Below are 23750 nucleotides of genomic sequence, written 5' to 3' on the forward strand. Positions count from 1 at the left end.
CTCTCCAACTATTCATGTCAAAATGTAACTAAAAAGGTGTTGATACTGCACACCTGGTCTCTGCTCAAATGGAATGAAATGGTATCTAAGGATATTACTAAAGATCTTTCAGATTCACACCACACAGGTGATGGAGATTCTAAAGGTCATTCTGATGTAGACAAAGGTCAAGGAACTAAACTGTGCACTTGAAAGATGTGAGGCACCTAGCAAATTCTCTAAAAAGGCAAATTAACCGGCACCATTAGTGACAAAATGTTCCGTGGTAAACAGAATCTAATCTAAAAACAGATTTGCTCTATCTATTAAATCTAGGTGTGTTTCAGAGCTATCAAGTGCACATAAGAAGTACAAAGCAATTTGAAAGTAATAAAACACAAAATGCCTAATATAATTTCAGAAATAGTACTATGTTTCAAAGGTTACTGTGGTACCTCATGTTCTAAATACAGCTTGGTTTGTTCTGGCAACTACAGAAAAGCAAAAAACTATATGCTAGACAATGTCAGGCTTAAAATGACTGATGATGATGAGACTTTACTCAGGAAATGTATTGAAATTCTCCTTGGTCCAGAAAGCATAGAAAAAACTAAATTTTTAACATCTACACAGAAATGTGAAGCAGTGAACAGATCCTACAATGCATGCTTGCCCAAAAATGTTACATTTCTCCGCAACTGCCATGGCCGTATCCATGGCCAGATTCTAAGACTAAATCATGGGCTTGCTGACACTGTTATCCTTAAAGCTAGGGATAATGGTGTAAAACTGTCACATGGCTCTTCTGTTATCAGACCCTTTTAAGAACAGAGTACTACGACAAGATGCGTAAAACTACTAGGTACATATCGCGAGCAAGACGCAGTCGTTTGCATCACGCCAGTATAGGTACAAATTACATACAGATTTACACTTTTCAAAGGTCTCACTGACCCCAAGCCTGACTTTTCTGGCACCCCACACCTAAAAGATCATGCTTAAATGCATAGAGTGTGATATTAGGATGAAATAAAGATGGTTATAAGTAAAATTATTGTGCTGCCTTGTGGCCAGCTGAGCCGGCACTGCACACATATAACAAGTTATATTAACCGCACAAATGTAAATAAGCCTTGTATAAGTTGTGTATATAATAGTGCTATATTTATCAAAAATATTATACAAAAATAGTAAACTACTGTATACCATAGAATACAGTCCTTGAAAGAAAACTCCCTAAACTTATGGCCTGAGCATTGGTCCCCACATTTCTGCTCAAATGTTCCGGGTTCACACAAAGAGAAAAATGGCATATATGCGACACGTGTAGGCCTTCGGGTATTTTTAAAATATTTCTAGTGGCCTGACACATAAGTCTGTGCACATAATATTGTTTTCTGACAGTTTCTCCAGGCAGTTTTGTGGTTATTTTTCCATAGCTAGGATTTTTATTTACTGTCGTACAACCAAGCCATTTCCGAAACCCTTTTTCCCCCACCGGTATAGAATTATCATTTATTTTTTGCTTAATTCTTTCAAAAATCAATTGTCTGGGTTGATGTGCAATGTTTACAAAAAATTTTTTATTTGCAGACGACAGAAAATTTTAGTAATTCTACCGGGTGACAATTCTTATAGGTTATAACACACTAAATAGCCACCACTATATATTCTATATAAAATGACAAGTTTTCACAATGCTGCAATACACACCTAGACCCATTTTAAATTTCTTTAGCTTACATTTTCTTGTAGATCAACATTAATACTGTAAAAATATCCAAAGAAAAGTAGGGGTCATGTTTGATGCAAGAAAAATATTTCTGGTCAAACGGACACACCGTAATTTTTACACTGAAATGACAATCACAATTTAGGGTAGGGGTGTATGAATAAATTTCACATGTTAAATCAGTTTGGAGTCTTTTTTCAACATGCAAATGCTACCAGTATGTCAAGTATAGGCATGCAATATGATTTCAACCAATATATAGCAATGATTTCAAGGAAAATCCTTCTTACAGCAAAAAAAACTGAGAACTATTTGAATCTGCCATTATGCGACTACCATTTTTTCATAGGTGCTCAGGCTATTTAGTGTCTGTATGCCTATAATCGAACCTGACCTAGATTTCATCAAGAAGATCATTCTGATCAAATTTCACGAATATTATTATTATTATTATTATACCTGATTTGTTGAGCGCCCTTTTCATATGTAATATACGTTCAAAGGCGCTTTACAATTAAACATGTGACACATCGCAGATATGTAGGAAAATAACAAAACATGACATATGCAATCACAAAACTGAAACTGAACAATTTGATTAAACGCCTTTTTTATAAATGATATTTTCAATGGCATTGTACATAATAATAAAAAATAACAACAATATCATAAATGAACAATGATAATATTTACAGCCTTATTGTAACAAACAGCCATGACCGCACCCCCACCCCTGAGGTCGTTTTACCCCTATTGCCAATACCAGTGCTTTAAACATCTGGTACGCCCAGACGGGCTGCATATAGTGGTTCAACCTCCCGGTAAATGGTGCCATCATGTACTGTTTTAGAAAGAAATACCACACATTTCAAGTGAAACTCAAGTCTTGCGAAAAACACACACATAGAACGTCATAACCCTTAAAATGTGACATGATGAAACAAAAGATGGATTGTCAATTTAGTCAATTACATGATGAATTGTACAGTTAAGAGACCTTCGTCAGTGACGAATGACTTGCTGTAGTTCTGTATTACATAAATAACAATGGCATATTTATTATGAGTAGAAACAGTCACAGTTGGTATCTATGTGTTGTAGAAAATTTTGAAAAGGTGTGTTTTGAGAGCTCTTTTGAATGAATTAAGTGATGAATCTTTTCTGAGATTGTCAGGGAGAGAGTTCCATAGTTTTGCGGCGGCAACCCTGAAACTTCTATCCCCGTAGGTAACCAGTCGACTTTTTTGTGACACAAGGGTTGTTGCTGCATTTGCTGACCTCAGATTTCTAGTTGGCACGTACACCTCCAGTAAGTCTCTCATACACACCGGCGACTGTCCATGCAAGGCCTTGAATGTTTGAATGAGAATTTTGTATTTGATTCTATCTTGTATTTGAAGCCAATGAAGATCTTTAAGGATTGGTGTTATATGTTCAAAACGGGTTGTTTTCGTAATAAGACGTGCAGCTGTGTTTTGGACATTTTGCAGTTTGCTCGTTGTTGATTTTGGCACGCCGTACAAAAGAGCATTGCAGTAATCTAATCGTGAGGTCACAAGCGAGTTTATCAGGGTTTTTTGTGGCTTCAGTTGTCAAATATGATCGAATATGACCAACGTGTCGTATTTGGCCGTAGCATGTTCGAGTCACAGAATTAACATGATGGTCCATGTGCATGTTCGAATCAAGCGTAGCACCAAGGTTTCGAACAGTTTTTGTCTCTGGTGATGACCACGTCTAGGGTATGACCGTGGACGTGGGTGGGCCCTTTCACATGTTGATACATGCCACAAGATTGCAACACACTGTTAAATCTGATGGTGTCACGATCAGAAGGAATGTTTAAATGAAAATTCAGATCGCCAGTTATGATGATATTCTTGTCAACTGCGGCGTATTTTGATAAGAAATCTGGCCGTTCGGTATCCAGAAAATCATTTGTATTCAGACCATTTTTCTTTGATGGAGGAGGTCTGTAAATAACGGCCATGAGCAATGTGTAGTTGTTGATACTAACATTACACTCAATATGTTCAAATGTTGAAAAAGTATTGTTACTAGTTGAAGAAACCACTTTTACATCTATCACCGATCTATAAATGAGGGCCACCCCACCTCCACGCCTACTACCAGGGCGTGGCACATGCTTGATTTTGTACCCATCAGGTAACAGTTCACCTAGACATGCTTTATCGATGGAGGTGCCTAACCATGTCTCAGTCACAGCAATAAGATCTAGATCATTCGAGATAATAAAGTCACAGAAGGCTGTCGTTTTGTTTTTCAAGGATCTTGGGTTAATGCAACAAATTTTTATATTTTTCTGGCCTTTAACTATTGTTTGAGTTTCATATTTTATGTGGGATAAATTCATTGTTCTTTTCGAATCAAGCACTTCTTTGTTGATATTTTTCTTATGCTTTGGTCTATCTGTTGATATTACAGTTGAAATTGCCTCAGGTAATGTTCTAATATTGTCCAGTTTAATCCCTTGATTGATATCCCAATTTCGTGTAAGTTGATTATTACCACCTCTGGCAGATCTATACATCAAAATATCATAATCCTTTAGAATTTTCAATGTTTCTTTGTCTGGTCGTGAAAACCTTCTGGGTATGTTTTCCAATTTCAATAATTGGTCTCTATTATACTTTATAAAGCACATTATGTTGTGAGATTGTGTTCACTGAAAAATATACACTATTTTACAGGTAAAAGCAGTCTATTCTATTGTACATCCAATTGTTTTATTGAATAAATCCACTATCGAATGAATAAATCCAATTAAAAACACAGAAATGTTATCCACATATACTAATGAAACACTATGCAAAAAATCCTGGTTCTAAAGTCACAGGTTTTTACAGAATAATCAAAATATCAAGAGCACAAATTTCTGCTGCCAACACTTGGCGCAATAACAATACATTGTCCATTGAAAAATGCAGCCTCTATTGCACACATATAGTTTTCTTTGATTTAACCGGGTGACCTAGTTTTTGACCCCACATGACCCTTATTCGAACATTATCTAGATTTCATCAAGACAAACATTCTGACCAATTCTCATGAGTTTCAAACTTAAAATGTGGTCTCTAGAGTGTTAACAAGATTTTCCTTTGATCTGGCCTAGTGACCTAGATTTTGACCCCATGACCCAGGTTCGAATTTGTCCTAAAGATCATCTAGATAAACATTCTGACAAAGTTTCAAGAAGATAGGGTTATAAATGTGGCCTCTAGAGTGATAACAAGATTTTCCTTTGATCTGGCCTATGACCTAGTTTTTGAACCCACATGACCTAGTTTCGAACTTGACCTAGAGATCATCAAGACAAAAATTCTGACAAGTGTCATAGAGACCGGGTCATAATTGTGGCCTCTAGAGTGTTAACTGTTGGCAAATGTTGACGCACGACAGACGACTGACAACGCACGCCGGACAATGACCGATCACAATAGCTCACCTTGTGCACTTCGTGCTCTGGTGAGCTAAAAAGAAAGATATAAATAAATCATTTTTCATTAATGGAGGTACCTTGATAAGTAAAGTTAGATGGAAAATTAAAACAGAGTTAAGGAAAAAATTATGTTTGAAAAAGGAATTTGATATTTTCTACAAAGTCAAAGCACTTGTGATGTAAGACGAAATTTATATTCCCAAACAACTTAACTTTTGCAGAAAATGTCTACTTCTTCTGAACAACTCAGTATACATAAATAGCATTAGTCAATTTACCTGAGGGGTGGTCTCAAAACACTACATGAACTTAAACGCACATCAGTTCATTGTATTTTGATTCTTTTCATTAGAAGAAAAAGAGGGTCATGTCCCGTCATGATGACCCTAATTCGCTCACCTGTTAAACGATCAAGTTCCATGAAAATAGGGTCATAAATGTGGCCTCTACAGTGTTAACAAGTAGGGGTGTCACGATAAACCGGTATATTGCAATATGTTTCCAAAACTGTATTGCACCGTGATACGCACCCAAGGTACCGGTTTCCTCGCATAAATTTTTTCTTTGTCAAATGTGTTTCGCGAATTGCCATATTTTTTCATGGTCTGCTCGACTGAAATATTAGTTCCAAAAATTTGATCGAATAGATAAGCGTTTCGGGTCATGCAGGTGCTTACAGCAGTTGATTACTGCATGAATCCAATCTTTCTATGACAGTGATTAAATATAAACAACAAGGCAGACAGAGGTTAGAATTAGAATTATTGCGAACTAAAAGGCAAAGAGAGAAATGTTACGTCTCATTTCGGGTTGAAATTCGACCTGCAGACAAAGAAAATAGTCAATGGTACTGTAATCTGTCGGTTGTGCAGTGGTACTATAAAATACAGCGGCGGGACAATTAACTTTTAAACGCATATGGACCGGCAGCATCTGAGAGTGAAACCGAAAGTTGGACCCATGTCCATACTCTAAAAATAAGTTGAAGAAAACAATCATGAACTAAACATGTTGAAACAGTGCAGTATAGTACATGCAATAACTTTCAGAATTGACTGGCACACATACATTCCTTACCACCTTAATTAATTAATGTTAATTTTTTTCCAATTTCTAGTTCTAGTCATGAATTTTTTCCAATTTCTAACATATAACTTATAAGTTATATTTCTATTAAAAACTTTGGGAGTGATATTTGTTTTAGCTTATGTTTATTTTCTACAACTTATTATGCCCCCACTTGGAAGAAGGAGGGGTGTATTGTTTTGCAGATGTCGGTAGGTTGGTCTGTCGATATGCAGACCCATTGGTTTCCAGATGATTACTCAAGAACCCTTAAGCCTAGGATAATGAAACATCATAGGGAGGTTGGGCATGACCAGCAGATGACCCCTATTGATTTTGAGATCAGTCAGTCAAAGGTCAAGGTCACAGTGACCTGGAACAGTTCAACGATTTCCGGATGATAACTCAATTACGCATGGGCCTAGAATCATGAAACTTGATAGAGATGTTGGTCATGACCAGCAGATGATCCCTATTGATTTTGAGGCCAGTAGGTCAAAGATCAAGGTCACATGGACTCTGAACAGTGAAACGGTTTCCAGATATTACTCAAGAACTCTTGTGCCTAGGATCATGAAACTTAATAGGAAGGTTGGTCATGACCAGCAGATGATTCTATTGATTTTGAGGTCAAGGTCAAAGTGACTCAGAACAGTTAAACTGTTTCCGGACGTTAACTTGAGAATGCTTGGGCCTAGGATCATGAAACATGATAAGGAGGACCAGCAGATGACCCCTATTGATTTTGAAGTCAGTAAGTCAAAGATCAAGATCAAAGTGACCCAGAACAGTTAAACCGTTTCCGGACGATAACTTGAGAATGCTTGGGCTTAGGATCACCAAACTTAATAGGGAGTTTGATCATGACCAACAGATGACCCAAATTGATTATGAGGTCAGTAGGTCAAAGGTCACATTGGCCCAGAATCTATTACCGACGACTAGAACGCAGGCTAGACACTTTCTAAAAACAAGAAGCTGCGTTAAATAAACGCTTGATGCCCCCGGTGGCATCCTTGTCGATACGGGGTCAAGTTCAAGGTCAAACCTGAGGTCAGGTGATGTCTGAAGATGAGGAATGGTCACAGGTTACATCTGCATTAGTATCAAGTCATTCTAGTAAGGGGTATTGATGCTAGATGAAATGGTCCCATTTGGTTAACCTCATACGGACGGACAGGACAATCACTATATGCCTCCCGCATCAGTAGATGGGGGCATAAAAATACACTCGATTGAAACAGTCTTGCGTTGACACTAAGTCTTACTAAGTAAACTGTTCATTTTTAAAACAGCAGACACAATGTTTACATTGTGTGTATTTACTTACGAGGATTAGGTTACATGCAAAAATATGCAGGTCGTTCATTTCAATTATAGCTCGAGAATTACACGTATGCCGAGATCGGAAACAGGCTGATTCGGACCATGGCTGATTCGGACCAAATACTTTGGTTGATTTGGACCAAATACTTTGAATAAAAATAGAAAATGGCCATATATTTTGGCTGATTTGAACCACAAACTTTGATTTACAAGTCAATAAGGCCCATATATTTTGGATGATTCAGTAATGTTCAAGAAATAAAGTTGATAATAAGGATTTAACTTGAAGTAAGGACGTATATATTATAAAATATACACCGTACAAGCAGGTAAGAAGTTTTGACAAGCTAAAATACATCAGTTATGCATCTGAATAAGCATTTTAATTATTCTTTACATCAGAAATTAAACTTAATACTCATAAATGTTATTTTTACTCATGATATTAGTGTCAGGAACAATCTGGGCCGAATAAGCCAAGTAAATTTGGGCCGAATCAGCCATGGTCCGAGTCAGCCTGTATTTGCCGAGATCACATGACGTCCGGATTTGTTTGACTTGTTCAGCTATTTCTACTTGTCATGTCTGTATAATGGTAATATTTTAAAGTACAGTAGGATTCTCAAGCTTGCTAAGTCAGACAACTGATTTTGTAACGATTATTACCATGTCAATAAGTATTAATAGCCATCCGGAATTTAGCGTAGTCGTGTTATCTACCACTCTGACCGACTACAACTTCGACCGACTGACATATGGATGCATATGCAGACTATCCTAGCCTTACACATAATAAGAAAAATACGGTTATAGATAAAGAAAATGTAGCCTTTGTACTAAATTGAACGGCTTTTACACTTACAAAATCGATGTATTTTTTTCCATCGTCAAATCTCGGTCAACGTGCCCCAGTAAAATAGCTTTCCGTGTTAATCGATTTAGGGTAGATGCCGCTATTGGAAAATTTCATAGCAAAGATTGAAGATCTATAGCTACTTAGCCAAATCGAAAAAAATTCGTTTGAAACAAAATTTGTGCCCGCTTAAGCGGAATTCCACTTCTTGGTCTGTGTTACAGGATTCTGTTCTTTGCAATTGCTACATATAGGCCTAAATCCGTCCTTTGTAAATAAGATTTATAATAATAGCTTATACTCAAAATAACTGAACCTAAACATTTGATTTGTTTGTTTGTTTGTTTTGGGTTTAACGCCGTTTTTCAACTGAATTTCAGTCGTGTAACGACGGGCAGTCAACCTAACCAGTGTTCCTGGATTCTGTACCAGTACAAACCTGTTCTCCACAAGTAACTTCCAACGTCCCCACATGAATCAGAGGTGGAGGGCGGATGATTTAAGACACATTCTAACATGGCTCGATTTGATTTCCAGTTAAACAAAGAAGAAAATCAAGCTCTATATATTCTGCGATAAACAACGGTTGACGCGCGGACCGGTAAGAGAGCATTATGACGTCAATTATGACGTCATATTGCCGCATGACGTTCGATACATTACTCCTCGCGTAAACGAAATCCAGTATAATATCTGTTAAAATATATCAATGAGCATGTCAAAATGAAAACAATCAAGGCCTTCTTGTTATTTATCGTCTAATTTACCACGGTTCATCGTTCGGATGCTTCAGTATTTAACCACTCGGGCTAACGCCCTCGTGGTTCAATTCCTACGCAACTGAACTCTGAACCGTGGTAAATCAGACCATAAACAACTCGAAGGCCTTGATTATTTGCTAAATGTCTTTTATCAAATCGTCACGGAGAACATACACCCCGCCCGGGGATCGAACTCACGACCCCGCGATCCGTAGACCAACGCTCTCCCTACTGAGCTAAGCGGGCGGGATTCTAAACATTTGAATGTCACGGATAAGAAAGAACAGAGGTAATAAAGCAAGTGTCCCCACTGACCTGTATATCAAATCCGTTACACGTACTATCCTGCATTATCTAAAATCAAGGATAAATATCAAACAGAGAATGCCATGTTCCAAAAACGCAGCCTCCCCAAAAACGAGACCAACAGCATGTAGACGTGCACACTAACAGCACACACACATAAACACACAGGCACGCATACACTCACGCACGCACGCAAGCACGCACACACACACGCACACGCACAGCAAACACATGAGGACAAAACGAACAAATAAAGGAACACAGTGGGGCACCGCCTTGGAACGGTCAGTGGCAAAACACCACTCGGAGCTTAAACAGGCTTATGGTGCGCACCCAACCTCACTCTTACCCCCACCATGTTTCAAAAAAACAAAACAAGGATAAATATCAAACAGGGAATGCCACGTTCCAAAAACGCAGCCTCTCCAAAACGAGACCCACATCACGCAGATGTGCACACTTCTAACACACATAGTCACATACAAACCAAACACACGATGACAAAAACAAACAAATAAAGTCCTGAACACAGTGGAGCAACGCCTTGGAACGGTCACTGGCAAAAACACCATGAACTTCCACTGTTTATTGAATTTCACAGAAATATGGAGGGGGGGGGGGGGGGGGGGGGCACATTTTTATAGTAAATTTTATCAAACTGATCAAATGGCAATTTGAGCGTCTTCTGTAACTTGCACTGTCCTCCCACTAACATTACTAAATGTCTTCTGGAGGAGTCGCCCATATGGGTTACCGGTGGCGACTATAAATAAGCTTATGAAATAAACAAACAAAAGGTACAATACGAATTTTTTTCTGACTGTTCCTATTAACTTGTAAAATGCAAGCCGTATTTTTGACAGAATTTATATTGGTATATAATTTTTTTTTAATTAAGACAGTTTACTTCCGGTACCCCGTTACAAACGATTTTCAATGTTGAATGGAAAAATCAATAAAAACAATTAATTTTTATGTATTCCTATAACTTATAGTCTGTCAGTTATTAAGTTTCAAGACCTTCTTAAAAATTATAGCAATAATTAAGATATTTATGTCTTCATCATAGAAAAAATCAAGGAAACATTGTTAAAAATGGTATCCCTGTGTAAATGCTTGTGGCTCATTGCTGACAAAGGGGCATTTTTGTCAAAATTTTCCATTTATCTTATTTTCTTTATTTCGTTTACACATCCATACATGCACTGCTGTAAAGTTTTGTTCTGGTCTGAACGTATCTTCTATTTATGTCGGATCTTTGTCCTTATTTCTATAGATTTTACTAAAGATTGTTTATATAGCTACTACAACTTCAAAAAAAGACACGCTTATTTGTAGTAGTAGTACAACTTAGAAGAATAACAGCAGTTTGAATGTTTTGTGATTTTAAATTCAACAGACACAGTTTGCCGATTTTACCGTGATGACTCACATTTCCTAGTAGATGCTACAGAATACCTACAAGAAGAAACTTGATGATACATCTTTTCTTGATTTAATGACTGTTTTCTTATTAAGCAAATGTCACTTTATATAATGACATTTTTGTTACCTTATTTCATGGTACTTTCCGTTCTATGTACACACTATCTTACGTAATGTGGCATTATGTATTACGCAAATGTTACTTTACTTATGGCACTTTTCGCATGATGCAAATGTTACTTTATGTAATGGCAGTTTTCGTATTTACGTAAATGTTTCGTAATTTAGCGATTTAGCGGACGTTCGCACTACGTAAATGTATCATTATTCAATAGCACAAATGCTACATAATTTAATGGCATTTTTTTCGTGTGTGTGTGTGTGTGTGTGTGGTGGTGGGGTGTGTGTGTGGGGGGGGGGGGGGGGGGGGGGTGGAGTAATGTGGATTGTTGCACTCTTCAAATGATCTCATCACCACCTAACTATATTCCAAGTCTGAAGTCAATACCTTGCATAGTGTCAAGTTATGCATTGGACACAAAATATGACAAATTCGAACTGTGACCTTGACTTTTGACTTACAGACCTGGTTCATGCACTATACGCATCGTCTCATTGCCATCTATTTATATGCAAAGACTGAAGTTAATATCTTGAATGGTTATTAAGTTATGTTCCGGACACGAAATATAAAGGACAAATTTGACCTTTGAGCTCCATTTGTGACCTTGACCTTTCGACCTGCTTTATGCACTCTGCACATTCTCTCGCCGCCAACCATTTATATGTCAGGTTTAAAGCCAATATCGTGAATAGTTATTGAGTTATGCTCCAGACAAGAAATATGAGGGTCAGATTTGACATTTGAGCTCCATTTTGACCTTGACTTTTGACCTACCGACCTTGCTCTACACATCATCTCATCGCCATCTAACTATATGCCAAGTCAATACCTTGAATAATTATAAAGTTATGCTTCGGACAAGAAATATGACGGACGGACGGATAAAAAGACGCACGCGCCATCACATGATATGTCCGTTTCTCTAAAATAAAATTTTGAGAATTGTCACGAGAGGGAAGAGCGAATGAGTTACATTATACATAGACATCACATGGCATATTTAGTCTGTCAATTTATGCGTTTATACGACGAAAATGAGTTAAATATCGGTATCAGAACACTAACTTTTGAGATTGCTTACCTAGTGAAACCTGTCCCGTATTCACTGCAAACGACTGATCTAAAGCGGATGGTAGTAAAAAAAAAGGCACATCATAGTCTCTTGTTTCAAAAATTTGGGCTGAATCTACATGGATGAATGACTTCCGATACCTCAGGTTAGTGTTTACCCCAGACCGACCGTCTCCAATGAGCTAGGAACATCTTCATAAGCATTATTTATATTACACAACAATTCCTCGTTCGTAGGAATCCTTAGTTCTATAATCATTATAAAGAGCCAATCAGTATGAATGTCTGTAAGACACTTGAGCCGTGCCATTAGAAAACCAACATAGTGTGGCTCACTTCTACTTGTTTGTTCAGAAAACAGACCAAGGTAAAATACAAAACTACCCCTTGCCAAGTTTATGACAATTTACGCAAAGCCTACTTTATTTATTTGCACTTTTCGTAGTAACTGACACTTTTCACTTTACACAACTGCCACTTCGTCTAATGTCACGCAAATGGCACTTACCGTAAATACGCAAATGTCATTTTCGTATTACGCAAATGTTAACTTCTCGTATTACGCAAATTTTACCTTAATTAATGTCATTTAATGACAGTAGAGAGTAAAACTTAAATTGAAGTTGCGTATTAAAGAAGAAAAGAACAACAACAGATAGGATGATCTTTATGAAAAAATAAAAAGAAATAATACTTTAAAATAACAGAACAATGTATAGTTAACACTGTGAAGTATATTTATCACTGTGCACGAAGACATGATAACAGGTCCATGATTCACTCAAACAGAAATAATATATAAATACGGATATGAAACATTTATGCAATCTTTGCGCATATTTCATATGTACCTTGGGACATTCCCCATAAACACGTGAGAGTATATTCAGAAAGAGTACAGATGTGAAAGACATTAAACCGAATACCTAACAAAAAACGACTTCTCTTTAAAATGGTAAATTGCTAATACTGACAGTTCTGATAAATTTGACTTTCCTGCTGACACAACTTTGGGGCAATGATCAACAATGTGATATATTAAAACCGACATAATATTTTTCTGTCTGTCGTACTAATCGACCTTCTAAGTACTATAGTGGTGAGATTTTTAAATTAAATATCTTCAACTGATGGAAGCCGACGAGGATTCCTAAGATCGAGGTTACTGTCGTTTCTTTCTTCTATCGTGTTAACGGTGCTTACAGCATTGATAGTATCCCTTGATAAATCGCCATGTCTTGCCTTCTTCTTTTTCTTCTTCTTGTGTCTTCGTCTTGAATGTATATCAAGATCTTCAGTGTCTGGTGTGTTCTCTAAATTGCTTCTTCGAACTTCGACAGGGCTATGTACATTCGCTGTTTCGTCCTCTGAATTTTCATCCTCAAAGACACCGATTTTTGGAAGCTGGATATTCTTTATGGTGTGGAATATTGTCTCTAACATAGTCTCTGTGTTAGGACGGTGCCGTGACCTGCTCTTAGTCACTTCATGCAATGATCTTACTTCCATAAAAGATCGACTTTTCTTAACCATTTGCTTTGTATTCCAGTCATACCAGTCACACACACGAGGCTGACCGACCATGCGCAGGCAACATACAGGGAGAATACTCTCAAAGAAGAGGATGATTGATAACTGTTGAACTCTGTACTGTATATCACGATTCTGAGACACAAAGCTACAAGTGTTTGACATCATGGCAATCAGAGAGTTTATCATTAGTACGTAAGTCAGAAGAACAAATGCAACATAAATACAGACGGCAAACCAAGGTGCTGGTGCATCGAACAAAACATCTAAGGATGTAAATCCGAACATCATTTTGAACATAGCTATCATAAGCTTACTGTATTCATGTACGTTTTCATTTTCTGGTAAATCACCAGCTAGTTTTGGAGAACCTCTAAATGTTATGTACATGCCGGTGGTGAAAGCGATAAGTTCCATTCCAATAACGATTGAGAACCTAAACATATCGCCCACTAATACTTTCTGTATCATGACAGTAAAGAAACTGAATTGCCTGAAGCCTCTAAGGAAGAACACGAGGAACCACCAGCCAAGAATCATGGAGCAGACGAGAAGATAGTCTCCGTAACGGTTGTCTGCCAGTCGCCATATAAAGTCCGCTAATACTATAATAGCGAATAATGCCAGAACTAGACGAAATGGTCCATTATGATAACAGTTCATAACGTGTGAAAAAGTCCACGGCATACGACCCTTGACCATTCTTATTACCTCTTGTAAAAGGTATAAAAATGCAAAAACGAGACTAAATACTGCGTAAAATGTAACATATGCATCGTCACCAATCGTATAGACTGTCCTGTTGGTATCATTTGTGTTGTTGGCGACAGATGAGCGCCGCACTGCGTACACGGTGTACCCAATCATGAACAATATGTGCAAAATACCCCATACCGCAAAAAATATCCTGTAAAATTCCCATTTTCTGTTGATGACATACCGCAGTGGTGACATCTCAATGAATCTAAATACTGTAGAAGAATCACTGTCGAATATCATCTCCAGAGTCGGAACCTTAAACGAGCTTGGATGTAAATGTTCATGTGGTTCGTTTGGTGAATCATTTGCTTCCCATTCTTCTGAATCTACCCACGGGATAATATCTAGCAGCTTAAACTCCGAAGTTGCATCAATGTCTGTTACGTCATAGAGTTCCACATCGAACAGTCCATCTTCGGAATTGACATAAGAGTAAACGCCTTTCATTTCCATAATAAACTTAAATATTGATTGTTGTCCGAGTTTGGCAGCTAGTTTAAGTGGATTTAGTCCATCCTTGTTTGGCATTAACCATATATGACTACTCTGACACGCATCTGCTTCCGATAAATTCTTCATTTTTTCTGTTTTTGAATGTTCTCCTGATTTGTCTGTCTTGGATTCTGCTTTGACACCTGATAGCCGTTCTACCATGGTCATTATATCACTAATCTTTTCCGGATATAAATGTGCATAGCGAATTAAGCAATGACACACATTATCTCCCCTAGAATTCTGTGCATCTATTTTGGCGCCATATTCGACAAGCTTATCCAATAATTTCACATTTAATGTCAGAGCTGCAACTATCAGCGGGATTTCACCAAGCATTACAGTATTTTCAAATCTTGAACCCGTTGCGCAAGCTGTAAGAATATTATCTAGCACACCTAGTTCCTTTCCTTTCCGTAATAATGCATCAGTTACTTCAATATCTTCTCCTGTAATAGCAATGTGGAGTGCAGTTTGGCCTCTATACAGTTCCGAATCGCTTCTAGCTTCAGTGAGAAGATCAGGACAAGCAGTGAGTAAAGCAGAAATAATGTCCTTGTTAGCTCTCATTTTCACTGCTCTGTGTAAAATCGTTTCATATTCAGAAGACATGTTTTGAAGATCCCTCTCTTTCTTTTTGGACTTTATTTCAGAAATAATTACGCTTACTTTTTCCGGTCGTCCATCTTGAATCACGTTGACAAGTGGTTTGACAACTTCCGGAACATTATTTTCATGAAAGTTATAGGACTGTCCAAGTCCTATTGTAGGAATTGGAACTGGTCTAACAGGATTTGCTGCCATACTGGTGTTTATTACTGTTTTAGCGCGAAATCTTTAAACGGTTACCATGGACATGCTGCCTATTGTTCACGTGTGTACAAATCTTACTTTTTGAAAAGACTGGAAACAAAATAGATAAATCCTAACCTAAATGAATTTTATTCCAGTTATGTTTTGTTTTATAGATGTTGATGAAACGAACGCTCATAGCTATATAGATTTCCCCTGCACTATTGTCTTACAAACATTTTGATGCATTATCGACCTTCAAATTCTTCTTTAAACAAATCTGTTGATGGTTTACTAACAACTTAAAGGTATCAGAAAGCATCTTCAGACGGTTGCTCTCCATCCATACTTGTAAGAGTTCAGGTGCTGATAAAACTGTCCCCTTGTTTGATCTGTCGGTGGTATCATACTATCATACTGCAAATACAAATATTACCAATCATGCGAGATTTAAACAATCTTATTCCAAACTCATAATCCAATTTTCTTGAAGAAAATCAGAATGACAGAACAGAATTTACCAAAGTCAATATAAAGACAGTTCATCCAATAAATTATGTCCCTTCAGTATTCGGTAAACCTTGTACACAACATGTTAGCAGCCTTTTCATCAAACATTAAGCTTCACAAAAAAGTAATATATGGTTTGAATAAGTTTTTCAAATGAATGCTGCAATTTCAATTGGCAAAACATTGAAATATTGATTCAGAGCGGTAGTGAACACAATGCTCTGAATATATAAGTACTTGACTACGAATGAATTAAATACTAATGAATTCAGTATTAAAAGTCTTACCCTGCATTGGTGAGGCAATGTGTCAGAGTGATTTTGTCCTATCAATAATCGATATAGAATGCTTGAACGAACGATACCACGTAGTTAAATCTTTCTAGTTGTGTTCCGATATGAACCATTTATCAAATGAACCTGCCAAGACTACAGTACGTATAATGTGTAAACATAAAAGATGTGATAAACAGTTTGGTATACGCTGTAAATAATCGGTCGCTGGCAATAAACCGACTTTGTTTGATATTTGATTTGTAAAATAATTTTAAAATGTTTTAAGTCGAGCTTAAATACATTTATATAACCTGAACTTTGTATAGCTGCGGACTAGTTTAAGAAATAATAAGTCCGAAAACTGACTGTAATTTGGTGTTTAATAAAATCAATGTTTGAAGTTCATATGCAAAAAAATTGTATTACGAGGACCCAGCCCGAGTGTTATGACCGCATCTGAACGATAAATAATAATTCTATTTAAGAGTAAATCACTGTTGAAGATATGTTTTTAGACTCTAAACGATATTAAGCATTATTATCTACTTCTTTAAAGATATTCACTAAATATTTAGGTGTTTTGTGTGGGTTTCTTTAGTAATTTTGACGCTAAGACGTTATGACTGTGACTGTGACATTAAAAACTTAATAGGGAGGTACATCTGGTCATGTTAGGGAAAGGGATATACCTTTGAAACTCGAACTAGCTTATCGAATTTCCGGCTACCTCGGAGATTGGTTCCAGTCCCGTCAACACCCTGTAAATATATACATTTTCACTCCGTTTAAATCCAATTCGACATACTGCGACTTCAGCCGTGCCGAAGAAAATCTGAAGTCCCGTCAGTAAAATGTCTATGTATTAAACGTCTTGGAGTGTCGAACCAAACTTTTTTTCACCAATAAAAGCGTGATCATGACTTGCATAAAAAAAAACAAACAACAACAACAACAAAAAAAAAACACTATGACCTAAGCGCATTTCAAATCCATGTGTTCTCAAAATGTATATAAGTGCATATGCTGTCTTTACATGCACATATAGGCATAAGACACTTTATATAGAAATTGTTCCATAAAGTATATATTTATGAATTATGTGTAATGAATAAGGTCAAAAAGACAGTATTTCCTCTTTGCTATATGAAGCGTGTTTTTCCACTGAGGAAGAGCATGTTCGGATTAGCTCGCTTTTTTAAGAAGAAAAGTGAAGCATAGAAATTGGCTGCATGCGTGCGTCATACAACGAGCTTGAACATATGAAGTTAGATACAAGTACGTAAGATATGTGTGATAATTGCAACGGCACTTTTAATGTATTTACAATTTTGTTCACTTTTATTTTGAATAATATCAGTTTTCTTTTAACAAGTGAAACATAAGACAATTGCGTTATGTTCTATATAAATGGTAAGTCGTCGGCTATTTCTCGCATGCGTCACCGGTAAAATGGTTGTAACGTTACCTCTAATCATTGTACAACGGAAATGATGATTAACAAACGATCCTATGCGATCTTTGACTATACCTTTCATATACCTTACCGCTCAACAATCTCACACATTTAGAATATTCTCCGTGACGATTTGATAGAAGAAATTGTGTCTGAAATCATTCATCCTCCACCTATGATTCATGCTCATGTGGGGAAGTTGACAGTTACCTGCGGAGAACTGGTTTGTACTGGTACAGAATCCAAGAACACTGGTTAGGTTAACTGCTCGCCGTTACATAACTGAAATACTGTTGAAAAACGGTGTTAAACCCAAACAAACAAACAAACAAACAAACAAACAAACAAACCGATTTAGAAAATTACACATAATTGTCTAAAGCGGATTTCTTTATAAGGAAGAAAAATTTCGACTAAAAAAAAAAAAAAAAAAAAAGAAATAGCTTGCCGTTTCTTAGAAACAATTTTTGATTTAGCTTGATATATGACCACGAAGAATCGAAGCAAAATTGAAATCTTGACCTCTGTATCATAAATGAAATAGGCTTGCTAATAAAACAAAACATTTATATGTCTGAGTACTTATGAGCAAATAGGACGAACACTATACATCGTTTTTCAGGCAGATAAGAATTATAAGAATCATTCACTTGTTGAAGGTGTGGATAGAAATATCTGGCTCGCAGGTGGTGAAGAGGCTCTGCAGAGCTAACGGTGCAAAAACGGTTATCAGTCCACACTTACAACCAGTAACAAATTCTTTTTCTTACATACCATAATTTTCAAATAATTGAATTGATAAAATAAAACGAGTGATTTAATTTTTGAGCTCTATTTCATTACAATACTAGTAGTGTATGAATTGCGCATTAATTCATAAATTATATCACGTCAGGCATCTTACACCCTGGGGTGTAAGACGAGTGTTTTTCTACAGCGGTGGAAACACAGGAAAATCCTGTCCGGGATACAAGAGAATATGTAAACCCTTTGATCGGATACACAGTGTTGTATTTAAACACAGAAAAATAAGATCTGTCAAAAACACTATATCGAAAAGACAAATAATAAGTAATTGGAAGTTTATTTATGTTCTTTATTTTGAAATATTTACGTGATGGATTGAATTATCAACAAAGTACATATGTTAAATGGCTTGGCGTTTGTTAGTCAAAACTGTCCAGATAGTGGTTTTATGACGCAGGGAAGTGCCTACGCCTTTATATACCCATCTCTAAGGTAACTTCATCTTAGACTAGCTTACAAACTAAATTGAAAGTGTACAATTGGTGAGACCTGCCTGTCCCGTATACAATATTCCTCTGGCTGCAGGGCCTTAATGAATCATATACCAGTGAATTTCAAATGACATTGATTGTGAGCTCAATAGTTTCAGAGATCAGGCAAATCAACCAATACTTTAAACTGCTAACGCACAATCAATTAATGATGTTCAGGGTGTTCTCCTGTAGGATGGAACTAATATTTGACTGGACTTTCAGCTAAAGCTCCTTCCAGACGTTGTCTTTGAATCAACAACATGCGGATCATAACGTACGGATGTTCATGTCTTTTTAATAAAAGCTGCAGCGCATTTTGTTTTTGCTCCGATTCCTCGATGTTCAGCTCATATAAGCTATCACTTACAGTATTCATCTACCATGAAGGTATGCCTTTAGTTTGCCAGTAACGCTGAACCATCAATCTTCAGTTTCCCGAGGCTCAGCTTATGCACGCTATCGTCTGTACTACCGGTATAAAGGTATACCCAGTATGCCTTGGCTGTACTATGGCTCGGTCTCAACTTGATGATGGATATATATCCCTTAAATTATTGGATAGCTGCAGTCATAAGCTACAGGACCCTATTGTGCCATGACCACAACAAACAGCATTTGGTTTAAGGTAGTTCTGCACGTTTGGATCGAAATTATTTCTACAATGTAGAATTTGATTAAACACTGATTTTTCAAAACTTCAGAATATACCTAGAAAATTAAGCAAATAAAAAAGATAGGGTCGTTTGCTTGATTTTTTGCTAGACTGATTTGAAAAATAGGGACCTCACGCAATATTTCATAACGAGAGTCTATGGGAAAATCATAACTTTCTTAACATTTTCGCGAATAGAAATTTTTCTACAATGTAGATTTTGATGAAACTTCTCACAGTTGTAAATAAAGACATGGCCTATATTTTGATGAAATAAAATATATAGGTCCGTGTGCTTATTTTTGAGATATCTGACCATGATTAAAGTAAACCGGACATTTCACGCTAATTTTAGGACTTTATTTTGAATTATTTAACATGTGATATGTTTTAATATCATATTTTGACTTTACAATATAGCAACAGTACCATCGTTATAAATTTACTCACAGGTTGCGATTAATTCATAAAATGATTTTCTGTTCCGTACGCCGAATCCAGTCTTTATTCTACGTTTTCCGGAAAAATGGCGTCACGCCATCACTTCCGGTTTATCAAACGTGCAGAGCTACCTTAAGGATAATGACGATAAGAAACTTCATACCTGGAAATATTCTGAACCCTGTCTTTAGAGAGTTCATCTCAAACATTAAGTCCAAAAGTACCGACTATGACTGAGGACCCCAAAACAATATTTAAATCAAACGCGTGGGCTAATTTTCTTTCCAGACCTGACGGATTTTGAATACTCACAGTTTCTTCGCCCGCCACTGGATACACGTGACCGTACAATATATTACCTTATTGGGCGCATGTGCATACAAAAATCCTGTATTTTTTCCGTATTTGGACGGTTCAAAAAGTCCCATGTTAACATACGATTAAGCCCGAAACGCGTGAAAATGTTCCGAATGTAAATCGGGTGAAGTAGGCGCTCTATATCTGATAGAGTCAGATTATGCGTCTTGAAATGAGGAAGGCAGAAATACAATATTCGGCGGCAGGGGAGCGGTTTCGTAGTTTTGGCCCTGGTCGATTTTCTGTATAAACAGGACAGGGTAGATATAAAGGCATATCTATCTTACTGGTTATTTATCATTATCAATTCTTTAATATATCTGGGGAATGAGGAACGGTTAATGATTCTACATGGCGGGTGTTTTAAAATTCCTAGCTCCGTACTTCCGGTTGAGGCTAAAACATAAATATCAGAACAAAAGTCGGCCAGACGCACGGCTGTCATCCATCCACTTTTTTTCAAGTGAAAATTAGGGAAATAAAGTGGTGGTTGGCAGTCACATTCCACACACCTGGGTATGCATCTATGTTCGTACTATACATATATGCTACGAAATTGGATTTAAAAATATAAAATGGGTGAATGGCAGAGTTCAAAGTGAGGCCCGGTTAGGCTATTTTTGGTCTATAAAATTTGGGTGATTTGGCCGATTTTCACTACATCTGTCGTGGAAAGCGACAGGTGTATAGGACCGGAGAGTCGTCTTTATGTAGTCTATAGTGTCTGCAATGGTCCATAGTAGTTTCAAAGAAAAATAAGCGAAAACGAGATTTCTACGGATATTTCAACACTGGTACCCATGCACCTGTCAATATTTTGCCCGCCCGGGGGAGCGGCGGGCATACACGGGACTTTAGACAGAAGACCATTCCCGACAGGCGGGAATTTGACAAACATTTGATGTACCAACCAGGCTCTAGGGTGGGATTTAGACAAAAATGGTTGTCCCTAGGGTGGGGATTTAGACAACAAAATTTTTGAAATGTCAAATTCCCCCGGGTCGGCCCGCCGCCCCCCTGGGCGGGCAAAATATTGACAGGTGCACCACACGTCAATGTGGAATTCGCAAATCTGCACTCTCCTGCCACCTTCAGTGAATCATTTTTAATCTAAACTAAAATAAAAAAGATATAGAATAAAAAGGTTATTTAACATTGAATTGTACAATACGAGATATATTTGGACTCGTATCCAGGGAAAACCATATGGTTTTCTCAGCAAGGTACTCGTCCAAATATATCTCCGTATTGTAAAGAACAATGTTAAATAACCTTATATTCTCACGATAAGTGCTGTAATCCAGGTATGAGTACCCAGATCTTATTAATTACAGTTACTGGATGCGAATGGAATCGAGAATTAGCTGTGTTATAACATCACATTAATACTACGTCGATCATCATACAAAATATTCTGACAAAAACTAGAGTCCAAGGTCCGAATGATAGTTTTAAATAGTCTTGTGTACTAACTAGCGAGCGGTATAATAAGTGTTTGATTCAATGACACCATAAATATTTTATTCTCTAGCAAATATAACTATGAATGCAGAGCAGTCATAAAGAACATACCATACTATGTTATAGTTTATAAATGAAAACATCTTATATGCAAGATAACGTATCTTATCATTAGACAATTTGACCATATTTAATTTGACCATATTTATCTATACTGTATGTGTCTTTATTTTGAAATAATAGTTACTGTGACATGTGCCCTATATTTGTGACATTTTGCCTGTGAAGCTTTATCAGTGACATCAAAGAAATTAACATTACACGAAATAAGAAATATTTGCTAAAATGGCCCACCCTCTCTATTTATTGTAGCGAAATGGAGCATTTTACTCTTTATGGAATGTACATTTAATTGAAAAATATCGAAAGTTAACTTCAACGTTTTCGGTATTTGTAAATAATGTATACAGATATGTGTGTAAATATTTCATTTATTTATATTTACTGCGACGACATAAAAGCGTTCCTAAAATTATATGATTATATATCAAAAACCCTTAACAATATCAAACCATGTTGTGTCACGACTTTAACTTATTTCTAAATAGTCACAATCTTCAGTTTACAAACTATTTTTATTATTATTATTATTATTCTTAGCATCCGGCCTGATCTTGGGTGATATAAATGCAGTGTCACGTTAATGCTGTATATACACATCCAAATCTTCGAGTTCTTACAGAAAACAATAACATATACAAAGTCATTAATGATAGATTTCGTGGTGTTTTTGTTAGGTTTAACTTTACATCGACACAGGTTATTTGAGGACTTTCAAGCTTTGATGATGGAGGAAGACCCGGGTGGCCCTCCATGCATTATTTTATCGCTGGCGGTCACCTGGGTAGAAATTACTACTTAAAGTTACTTGTAAAATTGAAATTATTTATCATCAAGTTCAATATAAGTAGAATTATTTATCTAAACTGATCATCTGAGTAACTTGGAGCTTGCACACTGACAGAATGTTACACTTTAATAACAACCTTGTCCCTAAAGACGCACCACAGAATAACAGTATTCGTTTGTGGTTCCATGATGGTAATTATACAAGATTTGCATTAAAACATTGAATGTGTCTACTGTTTTGACATGTTATTTAGCTGATGTAGAAGTACGCACAGTACATGTATTTAGTTAAATTTAGACCGTACTTTTTAAAACTCTACTGAAAAGAAAACCCAAACAAAACTGTTTGACAGAATAAGTTTAACTTAGCAGATGCATTTCATGAAGGACTTAATTTGCCCACCTGTCACCTTGTAGTATAACTGTTTTATACCTGTATTATGAGAATGATTTTCATGAATGTTTTGTTGGAAGAACATGTAGATCACTAGACTTTGGTGGGTCTTTAATCTATCTTGGGCGGTTTAACAGCAAAGCTAGATAACCCGAGTATTGTATTGTACATGTTCTACAAACGCAATTATTATCTTAATATGCCTTACATCTTTGTTCGTGTTTCAGCTTGGTACATAAGGAATTAACATCTTAAAGCTGGCATAAACTGTCATTTGTGTTAAGGTCCGCTTGTGGGTGAATACTATTGGTGTAATGGTCGTACAACTTGGTGCGTTAATACG

General features: G+C 36.7%; 2 protein-coding genes across 2 annotated transcripts in view; both read right to left on the reverse strand.

Annotated features, from left to right (window-relative positions):
• LOC123561017 (retinoic acid receptor RXR-alpha-B-like) overlaps positions 1-8573 on the reverse strand; it is a 44513-nt gene extending 35940 nt beyond the window's left edge. The window contains exon 1 of the mRNA XM_053552305.1: positions 8425-8573. The gene's annotated coding sequence lies outside the window, so the exon portion shown is untranslated. The remainder of the gene's footprint in view (positions 1-8424) is intronic.
• A 4185-nt stretch (positions 8574-12758) lies between these two features.
• On the reverse strand, positions 12759-16604 carry LOC123561016 (transient receptor potential cation channel subfamily V member 6-like). The gene is made up of 2 exons (XM_053552306.1): positions 16473-16604; positions 12759-16092 (listed from the first exon to the last, which is right to left on the reverse strand). Exon 2 carries the CDS (start codon positions 15685-15687, stop codon positions 13216-13218), a length of 2472 nt encoding a protein of 823 aa, XP_053408281.1. The 5' UTR covers positions 15688-16092; positions 16473-16604; the 3' UTR covers positions 12759-13215.
• Positions 16605-23750: the final 7146 nt, after the last annotated feature.

This window comes from Mercenaria mercenaria, chromosome 10 (genome assembly GCF_021730395.1).
Source record: "Mercenaria mercenaria strain notata chromosome 10, MADL_Memer_1, whole genome shotgun sequence".
Lineage (NCBI taxonomy): Eukaryota > Metazoa > Mollusca > Bivalvia > Venerida > Veneridae > Mercenaria > Mercenaria mercenaria.